The sequence below is a fragment of the Diprion similis genome, chromosome 12 (assembly GCF_021155765.1).
Source record: "Diprion similis isolate iyDipSimi1 chromosome 12, iyDipSimi1.1, whole genome shotgun sequence".
NCBI classification, from domain to species: domain Eukaryota; kingdom Metazoa; phylum Arthropoda; class Insecta; order Hymenoptera; family Diprionidae; genus Diprion; species Diprion similis.
The window spans coordinates 16,332,668-16,354,962 of NC_060116.1; the positions used below are offsets into that span (position 1 = coordinate 16,332,668).

General features: G+C 42.5%; 1 protein-coding gene across 2 annotated transcripts in view; it reads left to right on the forward strand.

The window, feature by feature from the left end:
• The window catches only part of LOC124413074 (leishmanolysin-like peptidase), a 207,340-nt gene that overhangs the window by 118,286 nt on the left and 66,759 nt on the right, over positions 1-22,295 (forward strand). For both annotated transcript variants that reach the window (XM_046893406.1, XM_046893408.1), the window contains exon 2: positions 3,672-3,772. In XM_046893406.1, the coding sequence (XP_046749362.1) occupies positions 3,672-3,772 (101 nt within the window). The remainder of the gene's footprint in view (positions 1-3,671; positions 3,773-22,295) is intronic.

Below are 22,295 nucleotides of genomic sequence, written 5' to 3' on the forward strand. Positions count from 1 at the left end.
TAATCAGAATTGCGATAATAATTTCAATGAACATTTTTATCCGACTTTTTCTTTCTCCATTACTTTTTCATTTCTGAATATAATCATTCCCACGAGGAAGACTGCTACGCTTTTACCGAAGTATGAATTTTTGGGGTGAAAAATAACCTGACTGTAAACAGGCGCGAGGAGTGATAAAGCGTCGCAATCGTGGATATTATAAAAAGGTAATAAATGAACGAGCGAAACGGGGGCTCGATCAACTGCCAGAGATGATTTTCTTCGTGGGATTCTTCTTCTCGCTAAACCGATTGCGCTATATCTGGGGGATAGCGTGATAGCAGGATCGCTAGGTAATTGCTGCGATATATATATATACATGTATATATGTAAGAATGATGAATCGAATTTAATCTCACCCAGGTCGGGTTGCTTTTCCCCATCTTCTCTCTCCTCTTGATCCTCGCCGAGCGAGTCAAAGAGAAGAAGTTCGATCTGTGTCAAAACCCCTTTTCCGAATAAGACAGAGAGAGATAGAGCGATCACAGAGGGGCGAGGGAAGGGGGGCTCGTCCGTATAACCTTTACGCTTACGTTCATTGAAAGGCGAACGTGACTCGAGTCGCCATCTTGGAAGGAGAAGCGGTGAACCAAGAAGCGGCTTACGGCGTCGTTATGCCCGACGTGACTCCCCTGCCAATCTCCTTTTTCCCCCCCATAGAGGGTATCCAGAGACTCCTTGATACCTCGGAGAAGATCCGATAAGAGATAATTTTAGTCTCCGTCGGAAAGACCGCTTAGGGTAGTATTCGCAAGATATTCTGGTCCGCCTTACGCTCTAGCCTCACTATTAAATTGCCAGGATACGCGACGATCGTCATGCACTAGATGGCATGACGCACGACGTAAAGAGGGATGGAATTACTCGAGGTGTATATATATATGTATAACCAACCTGTCTGTTTTTGGCCTAATATATCCACTGGATGAGTAATCTTCGGTAGTGGTCGTAATTTCCAACCCGACCATCACGACTTCACTTATATGCAGCAGGATAGCCGGTGGTTGGTACTTTTGATTAGGTCACCGAAGGCTGTAAAGTTGAACCTTTCGCATTTTTTTCCACCGAACACCCGACCGGATGCTGCAATAACTATTTTTGCCGGTGATTCCAGCTCGAGGACGACGGGGATAAGAAGGTAAAAAACTGCCCACCACATACCGCTGACCGTTGTCTACATACATTGGAAGATTGCTAAAAATCTGTCGCTGTTTCATCGTGAAGTTACATTCCTCGTATCACAATTGAGCTTATCTGGAGTTAAGGGGTAGTTAGGCTCGGGTAACTTGATAAGTTATTTTTTGTAACTTGATCTGAAGTAGTCAATTTCCGGTTACCTACTCTCAAATGTCTTTGACCAGGCACGACCAAGATCCTACGACCATCTCGTGGCGTAGCATTCTTTTATTTTGCCTCCGAGTCGTCGACGGCACTAAAGCCAGTGGTGCAATTAACCGCAAAAACCTCCTGCACGATCAATGCGGGGGAGTAACGAGTGGCGAGAAACGATCGAGAGCCATTTCTTTGGACTCCGAAGAACGGGGGAGGCAACTGGCCGTGACTACGCGGTACCTTACTTAGGCAAAGTTTGATAATTAAGAGGCAAGTCGCGCCTAAGAGCACGAAGTTCAGTGACGTACACGTAACTCTACTTTGGTACCTCTGTCACTTGCTTTGGCCTTCCACCACTTCTTGCGGTAACAACTTCCTCCAGCCCTTCAGTCAACACCTCGAATAAGTCCTGCCTTATCTCGAGCCGGCCTTAACGTAACAATACGATATTGTTTATTGTTCCACGTAGCGCAAAGTCATGATCTTATGAAGGGAATTCATTAGTCGGTGAACAAGCGAAGAGAGGGATTGAATTCAGTGCAAGTCTTACGGGGAAACAAGACCTCTTTACTCGATCAACTCTATAGAAAATTTCTTCAGTCAACAATCTCGTCGTGTAGCAACGTGACAGGGTTTTTCTTGATTGGACGAACTTTTCCAGAGCTTCTTTTCTACGTTATTGTTGTTTGAACGACGTCAACCCATAGAGTAGACCTAAGTTGATTAATATAACAATAAGTCAGACGTCGTGTTTTTCATTCGCGTTTTCCGCCTCGTGAGTAATCGAACAATAATTTATAACATGATGCAGCCCTTTACGCTTGGCGGTAGTTTTTAGGTTAATGAAAATGTAACTCTCTCTCTCTCTCTCTCGCTCTCAACTAAATTGGTAGTACTGAAGTTTCAAAGTTTGATTCAGGAAGATTGTTTTATAGTGGCTTCGTTGTTCGGTTGCTTCCGCGGTTACTTCCTTGTTAAAATTAAACTTCTATCAGCAGAACTTGCAGTTTACCTTACAATATGCAACTCACAATGTCGGCGCTCTGAACTTTTCGCAAGAGTTGGAATGAGTATCCACTCGAACAATACACCAGTCGTACTCGCGAGAGAAAGCAGTTTTCTTTAATTTCCACTTACAAAAGGTTAGTCCAAATGATCCAGAAACCGCAAGAGCGGAACACACCTGTATACAAAATTTAACATTCTTCAAAAATATTCAATCAACTCCTCAAGTTACAGACTTTTAAGGGTAGAAATAAAATCTGCGAGTCATTCTATGTTCTGGAATGGCAATTGGTCAACATCCGCTATCCGAATGAAACCAAAAGACCCCAGACTTGCAAGTGATGTCCTCGTTGTCCTCGAGGCCAAAGTTTTTGTGCAGTAAATGACGAGATTGGTCGAGGGTCCTGAGTGTGGTGCGAACGATAATTCGGCTCCTCTACGTCAGGCGCCCCACGCTCAGCCCTCAGCTCTCTTCACCTTCACCCTCTTCTCGTAGTTGGCTCCTCGCTCTCGGCAGTCCTCGAGCTTCTTCTCCTCCAATTTGTTCCTTGTTTTTCTCTTTGGAACTAACCGTAAGCCCGCGAGAGTAGATACGACGAAGGATTTCTCGCCAAATTAAATTGTTGCCCAACAATATACCTGCTTCATGCTTGGAAATTTCCGGGCATTGGATGGGTCGATGCCTCCACTTTCCTCCGCGACGAGGTACTGGATTTTAGACGTCTGGCGCTTCTCTTCCTGCCACTCATTGTTCAATGTCGTGCGCTCACTGGAGCGCGTAAGTTGCGGTTTTCTTTATTACCATCGTCACTGGCTGTAAGAAAATCTAGCGAAATCTTACGAGGTATCTTTCACCAATAATGAGACGAATTCGAACAATAAGAAAATTGACCAAATGGAATTTAAATTATCTTGCACTGATGTAGAGTGGTACCACCTGCTTCTCGCTTCTTTGAAAATGTCATGTATATATCCTTAGTCTTCTTCCGCTCACCCACGCACGTGCAGCGTTTTTTACACCGAGTGATTATCGCACTCTCGTAAGCTGTAAGGAACCGACGTACCGGAGCGCACCAAAGTTTTCCTGGTACAGGTACCAACAACCCACATAAAACCCATTGTTAACAACCGACTTTACTGTCTTCGTAAAAAATAAAATGTACGCTGGAACTTGAGTCGTTCGTTTTCGGTACATACATACATTGCTTGCGAAAACTTTTTCCTCGCTTAAAGTTTACATTTATGTGCTTAACCGAACGCTACCGCAATTATTACGACCAATTTTTCTGTTTCAGATTGTTCACGGCGTCCACGTTGATCCTGTCCACGAAGTCAAGAAGCGCAGCATCAGTCAACCACTCAGGATCCTCCTTTGGTACGACGAGAGCGTCTATAGGTGAGTCAGGAAAATCAATTCGCTGCTACTGTTTAAGAGACTACTTAATTACTCTGCACTTTGATGATCTGGAAGTTATTTACGAACGGTGTTCCCCTGGAGAACATGCTTGTTCTCAGAGTCGCAAAATAAGCTTGATTACGTCGTCGAGAAACACATTTAAGCACTCTTCGTCCGTCGTACGCGTATTCTGACCCCATTAATCATAATAACGCGGTGTGCTCTCGCAAATATAGTAACGGGGAAATATTTGCCTGTGGTGTTATGTTTCTTTATGCCTATAACGACGTGTACTTGCCGGGTAATTATCTCTGATTTACCTCATTCGCCACTGTACTTTGAGTATAAAATCTGTCCCTAATACGATTGATGTAACAAAAATATAACGTTGATGAGTTGTGTTACGCGGTCGCATTTATTATACGCACATACATGTGACGATAGGTGTGTTTGTAAGGGTGATATGTGAGCCTCTGCTCAAACTGGTGCGTATGGAATCACGTAATGGTTCGCAACACGAAACTGAAGGTATTAATCCGTGGTATATAGCTACAGATTCTGGGTGACGCGTGTCACAGGTTCTGTTTCACTTTATAAGGTTCAAAATTATTTTCACGAGCGGATCAATTTTTACGGCTACATCATAACAGCGTTGAATCGATGATGACGTTTCAGATCATTTCAGTTCTTATTTAATCGTGGAGTAACTTTTTATTAACCAGGTAATTACGGTGAACCGAGTGATTTCAGGGACTTTATGTACGTTAGGGTTAAAAATAACTATGCCTACATTTTTAAGTCAGCATTAAAAAGTACCCTCGATCAATCGAAACTGTTATTCAACTGGCGCGTGGGACGAAGATCCAGAGGCAGCTGCGTATTAAGATGAAAGTGAATCTACACGCTTTTGACGTACAATGCTCACGACTTGAAAATGAATTCTTGTTGAACGGACACGTGTGCGAACGTAGGTGTACAGTCAATATACGATCGTACGAGGACTAGAAGAATTTCAATCTTTGAACGTGTGCTCAGAAACGGAGTTCATAATAATATCCCCGACGATTGAGAAGGTGGAAAGTCTTTTCTTGGTCAATACTACGTCGAGACACAGTGCTATACGAAGTAGAGATCCATATTCTCTATCCTATCTGAACGGGAATTTAGAATTATACTCAGAGGCTGGAGAGAAGGGGATGAGGGTTCATACAAACACTTAGGGTAAAGTTTCACTAAACTATTCAGTGATTTCCTAATTATATGAGATGTATAGCAGTCTTAGATGAAGATCGTACAGAATTGACTCGCCAATCTTGAAGGCTCTATAGTACCTATGCATATCTGCACTTTGCAGTGCGCAGGGTATTCGTGTTGTAGAATTAGCGAGAGAACATTCGGCTTTCCAAATTTTCCAGACTACTTCGTTCAATGGATAATGATAATGTTTATGATTTTTGAGTATAAGATGATTCTACCTTCCATGAGAGTCATGAAAATTACTGATTAGATCGCGAACTAGTAATAATTAACAATAGGTTGTAAACACGAAGCCAAGCTCAGGGTTGGTTCGAGGGGTGCCCAGGCGAGGCGAGAGCAAGCTTTTATCGCGTTACGTGATTCCTGGTCACAGTTTAATGGCCTCGCTAACCTTCCCAGCTTTGGCCTGCCTGCTGCCGCTGTTTTATCCAACTTGTTACCAGCACTTGGACCGCCCCTGTCGAACTCGATTAACTCTCTGGCCCACATCTTCCTTTATTTTCGGATCAATACAGACAAAGGGTTTGAGAATTCGTGTACGTACGCGTTTGTTGGCGGGTTATTTTTTTTTTTATTTTTTTTTTTTATTTCATTCTTTTTCTATCTACCTGAATTTCTTCCGTTTCGGTCGCATTTTATTTCCAAGCAACGCGACACGGCAAGGGTTACTTGAACTGATCAGAATATAAGCAATTATACGTTTCTAATATTAATACTCAAGAAGTCTACCTATGTTGCGTGGTAGAGGAAAGTTTGAAAACTTTGTGGACGCGAGAACACCGGAGAAGGTGTGTATATATATATATATAGTCATACATAAACACTTTGTCGTAAAGTTTAAACTAAATTTAACTTTGAAAGTCAAGCTCGTTATGATGTCTAACCCGATATTTCGCGTCTCGTAATTACTGTAGCGTATAAAGTCACCCGGCGTTGTGTGTGTGTCGTTGTTTTTTTTTTTTTATTTATTTTTTTTCATTTTTTTTTTTATTTCCATGTCTTGCTGTAAGGAGACAGAAGAGAACAGAGGAAAAAAAAAGATAAAAAATATACAGGAGCAAAGGAACAAAGGGATAAACTTTCCCGTGGGGGCAAGTATTTGATATAAAATAAGGATGGAAATGAGAAAAGAAAGAACGCCTCTCTATACGCGAATTATTCGAACGACACGAGCGGGACTTACGGAAAGATTATTCTCTGCGGATATGATCGAAGGAAATTGGAACTGGTGTCCCTCATTTGTACGCTGCTCTGGGTTAAACTCACCGTTTGAAATCGCGTCCCTCTCCTACAAAGTGTAGGTATGGGCATAACGTTGAATGGAATAGCTGTGTAACGCGGCGAATCTGCCTTTGCTCAGGGGTATTATATCCCAGCGAACCATACTATGTGACGCCAGGTACGATAACAGGAGGTAGGTTCCTTCCTACTTGTTCCTTCTCTCACTCGTAAGCGAGAACACGCTCGAGATACGTGTCGTGTGAATCCTTAAGGCTATGCATACCGCGCGATTTGCATACCTGCAAAGTCCTACGTGTACGGAGTGCAGATTGATGATAATTCTCAATTCCGGATCGCGAGATTCAAACTAATGCTTCGCTGAATCGGAACTTGATCTTCTCTTCTCACTTTTGGTCTGACGTTGCACTTTCTCGTCGTCTTCTACGTGTGTACAGGTGTAAAGATCCGTTTCATCGATTCTTCATCCTTTAGTCTCTTTGGAATGGTAAAAATTGATTGATACCATCTAGCAGCGCGTTTTGTGATTGGTGTATTGTCGACGATAACTTGACGAACATGTTGCAAATCGACGAGCCTCGACGAGCTATTGCCTGTGTCTAATTTCGCGATACTTTCATGTGAAATTATGTGGTTTAGATATGAGTTATAGGAATAAAAGGAATACCTAAAGTTCGACGTTTTCTTTTGGATCTTTCTTTTTCTGCTAGAGGCAGGGGTTTATTCTTCATCCTCAGGTCGACGGCCGAGCTCGTGGAAATCTATGAATTTAATATTTGGAAAACGGGTGCCATCCGCCTGCACCCGCCGCGGTTCACGACGATCGCATAAAATAACCGAATGTCGATTCCAATCCCCGAATTCAATAAGCATAAGTTACCAGAATGACCTCCCGGCTTGGCGGCTTTCCAAACTTTCTACCTCTCACCCCTCCTTATATCTGCACCCCACACTGAATCCCAAGCCTTAGGCTCGAAACTTGGAACTCTCAGCCGTTAAGAGATAATATAGCCAAGCAGATATGAACGCCGTATCTCTGTTGTATTTTGCGCGCGCGGTTCGAAATGCTCGACAGAAACCTGAGATCCTGAAACATGAAATTTCACCCTGGCATCCATATTTATTTACATAAGATGCAATTTCGCGTGTAATATTAAAGTTTGGGTTGAGTTGAAAGCTCGATAACACTCCGCCTGTCGGATTCATTCCGGGCGTCAATTTTTCCTCAGGTTTTTCAATTGACATCGATATCTGATGTAGGTAGTATAATTTCTCTGGTCTTTAAATTCGTTTAAACTTTGTTTTTCAAACAAGGATGGCTGGGCGACGAAGACGGTTCGACCGTATTCAAATTCCACGTTTTCTTAATCATTATCGTCCTAACTTTATGCACCGCTACTACGAGCAGAGCGGTTTGTTTGACCGATCGATTATCCTCTGTAACCTCATCAATAATTCAATATTAAGCCGACGAAGAATGCAGTTGTTTGCGTGATCTAGATTGTACAGCGCGTGTCGTCGATTCAGCTGCTTGTAGAATGTAAATTAAATGAAATACGCTTTTACCAATAATTTTCATTCCTATTTCAAACACTGCCAGCTACAGTTACCGACCAGTTTATTATAACTCGAACGAATAAAATCAAATCTTTTGTTGTTAGTGCGGTTCGATGGACCGATTCAGGGACTTGGCAATTAAATATTCCTCATTTATTTCGACTGTTTTAAATTTCCCTGTCTCTCGTTTCCAAAAAAAAAAAAATTTTTTTAGTACGGGTTAAAAGGGGTATAAAATACTGAAAATAAATGTGACCTCGTTGAGCCGAGAACAATTATTTTCCTCTGCACCTAAAGTTATAGGTGTCAACATGCGGTTCTGATTTACAACCGTGTAAATCAAACGGTTCGTATTAAGCGTGTGTACGTTAACACGTATTATATATTGCATCGTTCCCTCCCTGTGGCGGAGGCAAAGTATCCAAGGGAAAAAGGGAAAAATCCATGCGTATAATAAAAATTTAGCGGGAGTTAACATTTCCCGACACCCTGGCGCCGCAGTCAGGCGGATGTTCGTTCAGTTTTGTCCCAATTTTACTGGAAATAAATAAAAAACACAAGTGCGGGATACGTGTGTGCAAAAAAAAATTGATTCGCTTGGAGAATAAAACGTAAAATTTTTCCATATAGGTATGATAAAGCAGACTAAATATAACATGTTGAAGTATATCTCTTCTCTTCTCGTCTTGAACTCTAGAACTATCGAACCGATTTCGATTCTTTTTCTCATGTGGATAGCTGATACGTCTCGGCAGATATTAGGCTATATTTCGTTACAATCAGATAAATAGCTTTGGAAATATAACGATTACGCGAACGCTGATTAAAACTCTGACAGATGGAGGAAAGTGATATTCCAAAAAGGTTTCGCGTTTTGCCACAAGAGAAATATGAAAATATTCTCTAAAGAAACCGCGACGGTCTGCTAGTGTATAATATTAACGGGTGGTGAGTAAACGCTGACGTGAATGCACTTTCCTTGTTGCGTAAAAAAATAAACACAGACATGAACGAAAGAGTCGAGGGGTCGATGAATTTTTACAACGTTACACACTCTATGCATATAGTGTGTGATGCCAACTCGCTTTCTGACGCAAAGTTTCTCTTCAACAGGACAATATTGTACCTATATGGACCAATTTGTCCAGATTAAACAACCCCTCGTTCGTTGATTATCCTCGTTCCTGGGCGCCGGTCTGTTGTTCAAATATAATACCACTGACAATGAGTATTCCCGCCAGCCAATCTTCTTCCCTACATGAGGTGGCCCTGCGGTGTTATCGTTCTGTAACGTGGTTTTTAAATTATCATCCCTCGGCAATAATAATTCCCCCCCCACATTTCCGCAGCCCCTGTATATTACCATTTGCCGAAAGGGTATTATCGCACCCTCGATCAATATGGTTGAAATTTTTTCATTCCTTCCCTTCCTCCCCTCCCCCCATTCGATTTTCTTTTCCCTAACAGGAAACCTTCGCGGTTGCTTATCTTCGCTTCAAACAAAACCCGCCCTTCGCTGTCTTCCGCGTCATTCGGCTCTCTTCTCGGTAATCCGCGAATAACCACGAGCAGTACCCTTTGAACCGTGATGTTCGGGATAAATCAGGTATTTTCGTTTTTCCCGCTGCTTTTCCCGTGCTGTCATTTGTGGATATGAACGAACCCGAAAAGGGGAAAGAATTGCAGACTGCCAGGCCGGGAATATATTATTCCTCAAAGAATTTTCACCCCCCTTCCAACGAGTATACAGGCGTTATACTCACGTGAAGAGGGGGAATTAGGTGCGGTGTGTGAGAGATAAATTCGTACCACTCGACTCCTCACTTCCTTCTTCACCTCAGTCAGCAGGGTGCGACAACTTGCTCAATCCAGCAGCTCTGAGAAATAATACCGAGCTTTCACCACTTTGGCTTCACTTGCTGCTGCTTCTTCTTCTTCTTCTTCTTCTTCGTCGTCGTCTTCTTCTTTATCTTCTGCTCATGCTTCTGCGACTGCTACTCGAGTAAAATAAGTAGAGAGAGAGAGAGAGAGAGTAGACAAAATGAAATTCCAACCGGCTTCCTTCTACGGACCCTTTTCTCCTTTTTCCGTCAGACCTCGAGTTACTTTAGTAAAGTTGAGGAGGTCCCATTCCTCCTGGGAGACGACACGCACACGAAACGTTGCACGTTGAAAGCAGCACCACCAGAGAAACGGTCCAACTTTTATTTCATATATTCTGGTTAAAAAAAAAAAAAAAAGAAGAAAAAAAAGAACACGAAGGAAAGAAAGAAAAACAACAAGAGAGACGAAGAATGAGAACTCGGAAAAAATCGAGGGAACTGGAGAAACAAAAACAAGACTCGTATTTCATAAACAGGAATACACCTACTTCTCCGGTGATCGCTATTTGCAAGAATGGAACTTTAAAGCGATAATGTCGTACTCTAGGCAGAATTAATTTTTCATCCATTATCTACTGAATCCATCGCTTCGTCCCAATTGGAAACGTTCAATTCCTGGATAATAATTCGAACCAATATTTGTACCAGGCGTCAGCCGGCCGGTTAATCGAACGAAAATATTGACCCGAGTGAACTTTTATACAAGCGGAATGAATATTTTACACATTTACTAGATGATTAATGTGTTATTTCGTCAGGTTAACGCAGCGTATGGAGCAGGATTAGCTGCTGCTGAGTTTAAAGTATGAGCGACAAGCTTCGAGACCGTGAACCAAATGAAACCGGAAACTCGCCCGATGACTCGTGTATCTATATACACACATATCCTTATTTCGCGAAGTGGTAGGTATGCATATACCTACATGTAGGTTATACGCGTTGTGTGAAAGGGGGGAGTAAATCGGGCGGGGAACGACGTGACGTAAATGTCAATTTATCTTCATTCACGACTCCATCCTGAAAAGTACGTACGTACGTACCTGCTTCAATCTTCCTTCGGCGTTGCTTCCTCCTTTCTGCCTGAATGGGAATTTTAATATGTACCAAGAGTGCAGGCTGCAGTCGTCGCAGCAACGCTGACAGTGGAGAAATGGAAAAATAAAACTTTGCGACTCTTCGCTCGGTGCATGGGGAAGGACTAACGTCTCTCCAGGATGTCGTCGCTCCTTGGAAGCAGCGGAACCAGGAAACGAAGGTGCCGAAGCGCTCGATCCTTTTCGTACAATTAACCATGGACCACGGGAGATTCGATTATCGATGGGCAGCATATTCCAGCGAAGGGGGGGGGGGGGGGGGGCAGTGTTTGTTCCGCCCTCGGGAGAGGCATTAATTTCACCAGTTTAATATGACACGACGGGGATGTGCGGCGTCCCGCTCTAGGCGCCAACTACTCGTCAGCCTGATTGTCGGCGTTAACTTGATTCGTTACCTATCCCGATTCAACGGACCATTGCAGATACCGACCGACCGTTTCGCCTCTCGCCGCTTCAATCTCATTCAACAATGATCCATGATCCACTGACGAACGACGAGCGGTTAATGGAAACGAGGAATTACCTCGGAAGGTTAAATTGAGCTGATTTTCATAGAGTAAGATGACGGACTTTTTTCACTTTGACGCAGAGGAAAAAAAAGCGAGTGCCGTGGGAAGAATTTCATGTTCACGTCTCTTGGAGGATTTTTTTTTCTCTATCTCCCGTACTTGCATCAAATATGTTTCATCTTTCCAGCGAGCATTTCTACGGACAGGATATACGCGCATTATCCATGGTAAAAAGGATATAGTGGAACGGGTGAAACATTCCAGCTCGTTTGAGGTGGAGAGAGGTACGTAGGTTGGTGGGTAAGTACGAGTAAGAGGATCGATGTAGTCTTTTGCGATAAAAAACGTCAAAGTGGAGGAAAAATTCATCCATCAATAATCGAGGAGGGAGGAGAAAAGATGTAGGTATGTGCGGGGTAATCTTTAAAAAGGGAAAAAGTAGTTATTGAATACCTCTGGCAGCGAGTTTTATACTCTCTTTTTAAATTTCTCCTTTAAAACAGAAAACCACTCACCGGCTATAACGAACCTCGAGCCGAGGAATGGAGGAAGCGCGCGGACGGAGGAGGAGGGTTATAAACTATAACGCGAAAAGTAAATCCTATCAATTTTGGACGAAGCGTGGTGGCCATTATTGAAAAATTTCTCGCGCCGACAGACACGAGAGAAGCGGAGGAGCAATGGAGCGTGACATGAAACGTCGGCTCGCGTTTGCCGAAAAGTTTTCATCGCGAAAATTGGGTGTAAAGTAAAATCACGCCAGAGTACATATACATACGTGTACGTACGTGTATATTTTAACACACAGTGTTTTGTGGTTATAAAATCACGAGAGAGAAGAAAAAAGGAAAATCTTTTGTGTACCGAATCCATTGAAACATATTTCGTTCGAAGTGAACTGCTGACCTGACCTACTGAGTATTTGGCAAAGTGACAAGTGAGTTTCTTTCGAAGAATTACAAATTCCAAATCCCAGCTACACGCCTGCACACGTGTACCTTGGATAAACAAGATAAATTTTTACTGCAGCTCGAATCAGCGAATATTCATTTGATGTAGAGACGAACTTTTGAAGATATCTTTAAAGATTATTTCGGTGATAAATTATCAAGACGCGGATGTAACACGTATGGAGTTGCGGAAAATTCGCACATGTGTGTTAAGGCGGTGCCAGTCTTTTTTTTTTTGATTTTTCTTTTTTATTCCTCTCTCGTTGTTGAAATCCACGCGAGTAAAACGTACGGCACGCGAGCTAAGGAAGCCGCAGCTGACGGTGAAATCTTCTTTATTATACCAGCCTGAGAAATAGCGCGAACACAGCATCTCGCGTCGGTTCAAGATACAGGCATGCCTCATACCCTGCACGTTCCCATGCTATTCAACTTGACTTTTACTGCATCTCACGTACGGTGGTGCAGCTCCGCAATCCTACAATGCTGCACTTTCACCGCCGGGTGCTGAACCGGCATTCGTCTATTTGAGAAATGGACGGGGGAAAAGCGAGAAGAAAATGCAAAATGAGAGAAAAAAAAAGGAAAACTCATTTTTATCGGTAATTATTCAGAGTAATGTGGAAAAGGATTTTTTTTCATTCGTTGTGCCAACATCGCTGTCGTGTAAATATATACCTACAAAGAACGCGGGAAACGAGGGTGAAAAAAAAATGAAGAGAAATGTAACGCAATAAATAATTCCAGGATTTGAATGCAAAAACATCAATTTCAGGTTTAATATACACGGAAACGTTGGAATACGGAAAGAAAGGTTTTTATTAATGAGGTAAAAGTACCTGTGCCAATATTCCTCAACGTATAATTTATTCCGGCAAAGGGCATATAAACTGAACGTGTTTTCTTTTTCTTACTCAAACACGAGTTGGGTCGATTTAACAAAGGGCTTCACCCCCACACACACACACATGCGTGAATGAATTATCATTATTTTACACGCACCAGGTACTCGGTGTTTGTCGAATGTTTCCCGAACGCGTCGTCCATGCCTGGTTGATTAGCTTTTACAACGCACTCAGCGTGCGTAAATATCGACCAATCAGCCGCGTTGCCGGATATTGCAAAGCTTTCACGTTTCCGTTGTACTTAAAACATCATGGATGCAACTGGATGAGCATCATTCCCTATTTTACCTACACGAATGACTTTCGACCGAAACAATCAGCGGAGCGGAGATCGAATTGCATTAAATTTGTTTACTTGAACAAATAATATATGGAGATGAACTTTGTTTAAACATCCCAATTAATTTTTTCATGTCTTTCGCATTTTTTTTTTCTTTCTACGTCTCAGATTCTCCTTGATATTTTTTCGCCAATCTTTTTACTGAATAAACGCCTAAGGGATGAAAAAAATTTTCTGTTTTAACAACTCGTTGCCGTCGTCGTCAATCCGGTCGTCTCCCTGCGCAACTGTTGTTGTTTTTTAACCGTCAAATTCAGGGATGAAGGGGAACAGGGAGATGGATGTTGCGCAAATTAAAGAGAGAGAGAAGAAGGAAGTAAAACCGACAGAGAGGAATGAGTGACGGGAAATGGGGGAGGGAAAAGAAAAGCCTGGAAGTAAATGCCGAAATCCGTCTGACGCACCCGGACAATTAGCGCGAGGACTCGTGGAAATACGTCACAGGGGATACCGTCGGGTTAGTATCCGCTGGCTCCGAATGTAGAGGAAGCGAAGAGGAGTGGAGGAATGGAGGAATGGAGAGGAGAGCCGGGCTTCGTTAACGGGCTTAAAACTGTGAAATCGCTGGAAAAAGCGCTAGACGACGGTTTTACCGCTCAGCAGCAACGCTGCAATGCCCGAGTGTGTCGTTTAGGTTTTACGTAAAATTTCGCTCCTCGCAAACGCGTCATTCTCTGTAATAGTTTTATTATTGTTACGTACATACTGTACTTTTATGATTAAAATAATTTAATTTGTTAAAAATTTCATGGATGTATCTTGAAACGAACTGCATTTCAGAGGTTAAAGAAACTGATGAGTCGAAGGAAAAATTAACAATCAAGGTATAAGAAGAGAGACTGGGAGAGTAGAAGGAACTTTATTCATTAGATCATAATAAAAAAAGAAGAAAATAATGATGATTATTTAGGCAGGCTATTTATATTATGCCTTATACAGCGCGTTAGTGAATCCAACGCCTGCACTCGCCTTTTTCCCTAATGAGAGGAAAATGAAAAAAACTTGAGAGGAAAAAGGCGCGAGCTGACGAGGGCTAAGAATACTTAATGTTTTAATGGCGGCTTAGTTTCTGGGAACCCCCGAGCATATAAAGTATAAGGGTATTGAGAAGGAAAAAGAATCTCTTCCCCTCATTCGAAAATTCGCGAACCTTTTATCCGCCTCTCTTTCATTATTTTCTCATTTCGTCAACGTTTTATAACGTCCCGTTAACGTATGTTGTAATATTTTATCTAATATCCTGTAACGTGTATCCAATATGTACGTGTACCTGATATAAACGTGAAAGAAGTAGAGATAGAATTCATTGAAAATAATCATTATTTTCTTCCTTCTACGTTTCGTACTCGTAGAAATCAGGAGACTAGTCGAAGGATCAGAGAAGACAGACGTCTGTACCTCAACAAATGATCTCGTCTCGGACGCCGTCTTAATCCGGTATCCTTGGCTAATTATAATTGTGATTACTCTCTCTTTGACATGGCTTTGGCGTTGAAGCTGGGCCTAATGCAAAGCCGGCTTTGAGCCCGAATCAGCCAGTCGAGCAGTCTCGTATAAGGTCGAGCCGTGAGCTTCAGGTCTGAATATGCTATAATTAATAGAGGATCAGGGAGGACCTGGTCGTAGGCTGCGATTGAATTGGAAACGGCTTGGGCAGATATCAATCGCCGTTGAAAACCGGATGTGGAACCCGACTAATTTCAGTCCCTTGCTAAGCCTTTGTCTCTTCTCTTCGTTCTATTCAAAGCGATAGAATTCGGCGTAGTGTTTGGTGATAACTCTGAGAGAATCAATTCCACCGTCTTCGACTGACCACTTCAAGTCGGAATGTAAAATGAAAATTCTTCGAACTAAATTTCGTCTTGCCCTGGTGAAAACCATATCCGGTTGCTGGCAGTGCCGTGCATGAACTTGTGTGCGGCTTTTGGCGCGAAAGTTCAGTAAAGTTATTTCCTGGGGTAAACGAGGTATTTTGAGATGCGCCGTTTAGATTCGCCAACTCGTCTCTATACTCGTGCCACTACGCTTTGCAACTTCGTATAAATTCCTAGAATAATTACCGGAAGTAGCGGTTTCTGCACAAGAAGATCACTTTATGTACATTTGGAAACTTTGCTAGCTCGATGAGCCACGTGACGCATGACGGTACTTAGATATCCCCTTAATTTTCTGCGTCGTAAGAGTTTTGATTTTAAATGTGAATGGCTGTCATTTGGTAGTTGTTGTAACATCTGCTTTTTCATTTTACCTTAAGATTTTATCAAAGATTGTAGAACGTCCATTTTCAAAAAGTACTTGGAGCTGTCGTGGAAGACTAAAAATTGTTGTGACAAAAATTAGAGTATAATCTTACGCATACGACAAACGGACGGGGAAAGTCGATGCGAGGCGGTTGGAAGTTGTTCGAAGTTTGTGAGAACTTGAGAGTTGAGCAAAGCAAAAGATGCTGGGTGCGGCAAAATGTGTTTGTGTGTAACTTTAAGTGGTATATATAAGTTTCTCATTAATTCACGCTTTGAAAGTTGTATTCGGTTTCACCGAAGCCGTTCGGACTGTCTACGTACGTATTACGGACTGTCTGCGTATTATACGTACGAAATGACGCGATCAACTTTTGCAGGGAGTTTCATAACGTCTCAGAGGCTCTCCTAACGACGTTTGGTAATTCCCAAAAGCTCAGGATGTTACAACAAAGTGTTCTACCACTTTGACAGGTTGATAAACAGAGTGATGAACGAGCTTTTTCCTGCAGCAGTAAGAATCGTGGGGTTAGGTGAAACACTGTGGCCCCTTTATCTCCGAGGATTCCAAGCTTCGAAAGCATGGAATGGCGAGCAGCGTCAGCGACGTGGGTCTGGCACGCACCCTGATTTCAGTAATTACAAGTCACCAATTATCCGCCGACCAGGCGCTGATTGCGATCGGAAAATTACTAATTGGGATTCGGAATACTTTTTTTGCGTTTTGTTGTACCCGGAATCGAAGCGGCAGAGAAGAGAAGAGAGGAGAAGAGAGAAAAAAATAACTCAGCAAATCCTCGGAATTGAATTCGCTGATTGCGGCAGTTTTATTTTCCCATTGACCGACCTGCAATTCGTGATCGCTATACATAGAACTGTTTTCCGTGATCAGCCCGTCAACGATTCGTGAAAATTCGACATACGTAACAACGTAGTAGACTAAAAGTAAATAGCCCACGCTTCTGTTCTCCTACTGAACAAACAATTTTCGGACAAGTTCGAGACCTTGATGACATCAATTATGCGACAGCCTACCGTTTTCACTTCAAAAGCTCTGTAACCACACCTATACAATTACGAATCACAAAGACATCGCGTGTTTTACATTCAACAAGGAAGCCAAGACACTATTAATTCCCGAAACTTTGCGCAGTGATCACTGTTGTAGGTTCGTGACAAATGGTTAAATTCACAACATCAAGTGTATCCTGTTTCTCGGAATCAAAAGAGCTACCATTTCACTAGGTAGTAATGGAGAATTATTTTTAACTCTCGTCACGTCATCGCCAGGAGCTTCTGTCTTCGATCAATAATTCATTCGGCACTCAACTGGAAGTTCAGTTTAACGACCGGTCTGCGTTAAATTACGGAATTATATCTCAGTCTCCGAAATCTCCGAAAATGTGGTATTCCTTCGTTAATTTTCTTCCCTGATACAGATATTGCCAGCGCTTCACTTCTCTTCTTGCGTTTAAAATCTTCGCGTGAGAATGAAGGATCAATGTCTATATCTGTTTGGTCGATGGTCTGTCGGTATAAGGTTAAAGTTAAATGGCGGAGTTAACGTAGCGAGTCCTTGTGACAGGAGACATAAAAGGCGGGGAACTTTTTCGTATTATGTTAATGCTTGGGCTGCATGACATCTTCACCAGTCAAAGCACCTGAGACACTGTCACCTGAACGGGGTCGAATCGACCTCTCTTAACTATCCTGCCGAATTGCCATTCACTTCACTACGCTCCTGCCATCTTACTATGATCCCGGGCTATTTTCCATGGCATTTAGGGAAATTAGCAGGCGCCGCTGAGAGTTTCGAACATCAGGACGGCAGCGTGGAAATCGACGTCAATGAAACCCTCTTGCCCTTTCGGTAAGCGAGTAAAGCCCCAGCCACTATCCTCTGGATTTATCCCTTTTATACTGGCGCTCCTGTGACTTGGTCGGTTTAGGATTGGTCAAAAGTCGATCCTCAATCATAACCAAATACGAATTTTACCGATTTGATAATATTTAGGGTGAAGAAATCATGCTGAAACGATAATTTGACGCTTTCTGTTATACGCAGGATGATCGAAAATTAGGAAGTGTTGCGATAGAAAATTCTGTGTGTGAACATATACATACACGTGAGGTGCGCACACTGGTTTGTTAATTTTCAGACTACATTGTACGAATTAGTTATTATAATTGACAGATATTTTGCTATTTACGTCAGCATAATGGGTTCTCAATATTTCGATGTTTAATGGGTGTTTAGATTCAGTAGGAAATTGTTAATTTGGTGTTAACCTGATTCTAGTTCAGTTCTAACTGATTCTAGATTTTTTTTTAATATATGGAATACAACCTCCATACAAGGTCGTTCTTCAAACCGTTTAATTATAATTAAAGCAATTCTGCTGATTGTGAGTACTCATTGGATGCCAAGTTGAGTCATGTATAATCACGACCAATTACCACCGTGTGAAGATAGCCCATGAAATGGGCGTATAACAATCTGCGTCTAAGATCGAATGAAGGATCGTTTTAAGTTTGAAACGCGCCTAGCGAATCGTGTAATCGAATGGAATCCTTCCGACTGTGGACTGTCAGAAGGACTTTGAACTTCGCTTTGGAGTTTCGCGGGTGTAGCGGCTGACAGCCAATAACGTCTGACCTCTTTGTCCAACTTTCCGGGACCATCCGCGTGTCCACGAAAGTTCGCTTAAGCCTCTAAGCCACCGGGAACTCTTCATTCTTTCGGGAAAAAACCGCTTTCTACTTTTTGGCAGAGAAGTTTCTGACCCGGCGTCCAGAACCCTTGACGTATATTCCCCTTCGCAGCTTCTCTGCCTTCCTACCCCTGATCTTATAAAATGATGGCAAACGGTTTTAATTGCCTGCGTCTTCTACGAGTCAAGTTTCAAGCTTTTTATCCGTGATTCTAAGTATCGACACTTCGCGAAAGATGGCGAAGCATCTTCATATGTATATATATATATATTAGGGTGGCACAAAAAACCGACTTTTTTTTTTTTTGTTGAGTCTCGTGTGACAAAATGTTAGTTTTTGATGTTTTAAGAGGCCACTCCAAAAGACAGTTAAAAAAAAAAATTTTAAGAGGTTGCTCCAAATTTTTTAAAATCTCAAAAATCGTCAAAAAGATAAATTAAAAAAATTATATTTTCAGTATTTTGTTTGATTTTTAATTCATATCGTGGTGTATTGTTATCGATTCTTTTTTGATAAATTAAAGAAAAAAAATTTATGAAATTTTAATATGAATATTAAAAAGGCGCTCGAAAATGTCAAAAGAAATGCACCAAAAAATTGAAAAAAAATTATGAGTGACCTTTGAAAATTCAAATTTTGAACTGAAACTTTCGGAAACTTATTTTTTTTGTCTGTAAAATTATACCGTAGCGAGAAAAAAAAATTAAAAAAAAAAAAAATCGATTTTTGACGATATCTGACGTTTTAAAAAATGTGGAGCGACCTCTTAAAATTTTTTTTAAACTGTCCTTTGGAGTGGGCTCTTAAAACATCAAAAACTAACAATTTGTCACACGAGACTCAAAAAAACAAAAAAAAAATAGTCGGCTTTCTTGCGCCACCTTGATATATATATATATATATATATACATATATAGTCGTGTCGTGGGTATATGAATATGCCGCATGAAATGGGAAGGTGATTTTTGGTGTGGTGCAGTTCGACGGATGGGGCTATTTCGCTGATATTCTTATACCATAAGTCGACGGATGGGATCCGCGAATCTTCTTTCACATTCAAGACACGGAGCGGATATCCTTTCTTTTATTTATCTTTTTTTTCTGCTCCCCTTTTTTTTTTGTCCTATTTTTTCTTCCTTTTCTCCTCCCCGCAGTCGTGAATCGTACGATTTATTACAGTCGACAGTCCCCGGCGGTCCTTCGCCTTGCCGTTGTGTCTCTACCTTTTCCCTCCGCGGCAGCTGCACTATCGGGAATTACGTCCACTCTCAAGTTTCCAATATTTGATTCTTCATCCGCCAGGGATGACGTAGGTACCTACCTAACTATCGGACGATCGCTCGAGTTATCCGCTTTTTCAACTCCTAATTTGTTTACTAAAAAAATTAAAGAAAAAGTTGCCGGACAGAGAACGATCGATAGATCACGCGGAAGGTGGTTGAATAATGCTCTCAGCAACGACGAGGGCGAATTAAATAAGAAGGAGAGGTACGAATCCTCTCGGATCAGACGTTATGCATGATGGCTAGCTCGCAGCTGGTGGCTGGTGAAGCAAAGTTAGGTTGGTAGGTACCTATATTTAAATCTGCGTCCGCGGTATCCGAGAAAGCTTTTAGGGGATTTTAATTGCGAACTTGAGGGTGCTCGAGTGACGCATAACTTTTGTCAAACTGCTTGAATTTTGTCCGTAACGTAGGTATATAAAGATTATTCAATGAACCTCGAACCTCGATTGAATTCGTATTATGTAACATAACTGGAAAGCTGAGAGGTGTTACCTCATTACCTTATTCCATAAGATACGAGTTGTGACTCGACGGACGAGTGAAACGTCTCGAAAGGTTACAACAACCTCCCTTACGCTTGCGAGTACGACGAGAAATTCAAAGTGTTGTTAGGATAACGAGAATAAGGGTGAGACGCCAGAAGCCGAGAAGAGTTTTTGGGAGTGGGGACGAGACTAGGGGTTGGAAAGGGGGTGAGGACACCCAACGAAAACAACCCTTCTCAAGGCAACTCGACGCTGTGTCGGTTCCATCCACGGGGGGTGGGGTGGGATTGCGAAATTAGTAAGAACTTTCCGTGTACAGCTACACTCTTGATAAGCCCAGATTCGTCTTCCTTGTTTTTCTTCTCTTCACTCTGTTTTATCGCATTCAATTACCTGCCCGAGAAGAGTGACGCCCACGAGAAAATTAGTATTCTTTAGTATCACTCGAGGAAACTGGGATTGCTCCGGTGACTAAGGGTGCCGCATCGTCGGCGAACACGCGACTCAGGATATCCTCGCATTATCTTCAATGTTTTATCACTTCGACCGCGTGCGGAAACAAGTCGTGTGGGCTTTCGCTCCGAACGATGTGGCACTCGTGGCTACATGTGGCTACATAACAAACTCCTCGTGTAACCTACGCAATGGCGGTAGGTAAAAAAGGTACGGAAGCTGGTTCAGCGATAACGCGTGGACGATACCAGCCGCAGTGGTCTCCGGTTCTGTTTACGATCTAGCCCGTAAAATATGAACGCAATTTATAGTGGACGCCTTTCTCCCAGTCGTGTAAAAACGGTCCTTTCTCTCTCTCTTTGTCTCTCTCTCTCTGTTCGTTTTTTCTTCTTCAACCAACCCCTCTTCGTCCTCCGTAGTGTTCGTCCTCTTTCTACACGCCTGGCAATAAGGGCTGATGCCTTGTCGTTCGCTAAATTAGAGGGGTTGCAGGAGGGGGAGAGAAACAAGGAGAAGAAACGAGAGGAGAACGGGCTGAGTCGAACTCCGTCATACCACTTCCCAAACGTTATATTGTAGGTAGTAGAGTGGAGAGAGAATGCGAGATTTCCTTCACCAGCTTTTCAATCTTCCCTCGACCCTCCCTCCCTCAACCCCTTTTCCTACCTCTCGCGAATTCGGACCACTTGACACGTAATTTGAATGAATTTCTTCGATCGGTTAACAAGCGTCTATACACGTAGCCCATCGTCTCTGAATCGAGACAAGGATCGGAAAACTGTGGACTCTTTCTCAGGGAAAACTAGAGCTGGCTTCGAGAATCGTTGATGATATTTCACCGATGGACCTGCAGCAACCGCGACGCTGGAGGGTGGCTTGGGTCTCGTCGTCTTCGTCGTCGTCGTCGTCGTCGTCGTCGTCGTCGTCGTCGTCTGATTAAAACCCTCCTCTGACTCCCGGTGTTTCCTTTCTCGTTCCACCTCCAACCTTCCGTCTTCCTTCCCTCCTCCCTACCCGCAATGAATCTTAATTATCCCAAGGGATCAGCTTCGCGTCGGGGGCGGCGCCGCGACTCAAACGAGAAAAATGTCGGGACGTGGATAGAATACTGTCCATATTGCGGCCCATTGATTTCGTTGATCTTCAGCCTAACGAACAAACGAACGAACGAACGAACACGTATTCGACACTTGTGAACACAATCGGTTTTGTTGCGTAGAAAGTTGTTTACGCGTATTTTTATTCACTATTATATAATTATATATAGTTGGTAAATACATTCCCGTCAATCAATCGATGGGTGAATGGGTGTACCTATATCCATAATATAATTCTATGTAGATTGATAAGCTCGTCCTGAATAGCGAATACAGAGCTGCAGGTCCTTGAGGCAAACTTATTATCCGACATTCATAACTCCTCGATTAACACACAACGACGTTGGCACGATTCAGCCAAGTTAGTTAGTTCGGTACATTAAACCTTCTAAGTATATCGAGTCCGCTTTATGGTGAAGGGTTATTATCTTTCGAAGTTGGTTAAATAAGCTACCAAACCCCTGGAAAAGGAGCCGCGGTATCAGCTTCTCGAGCTTGCAGCAGCTCAACATCATC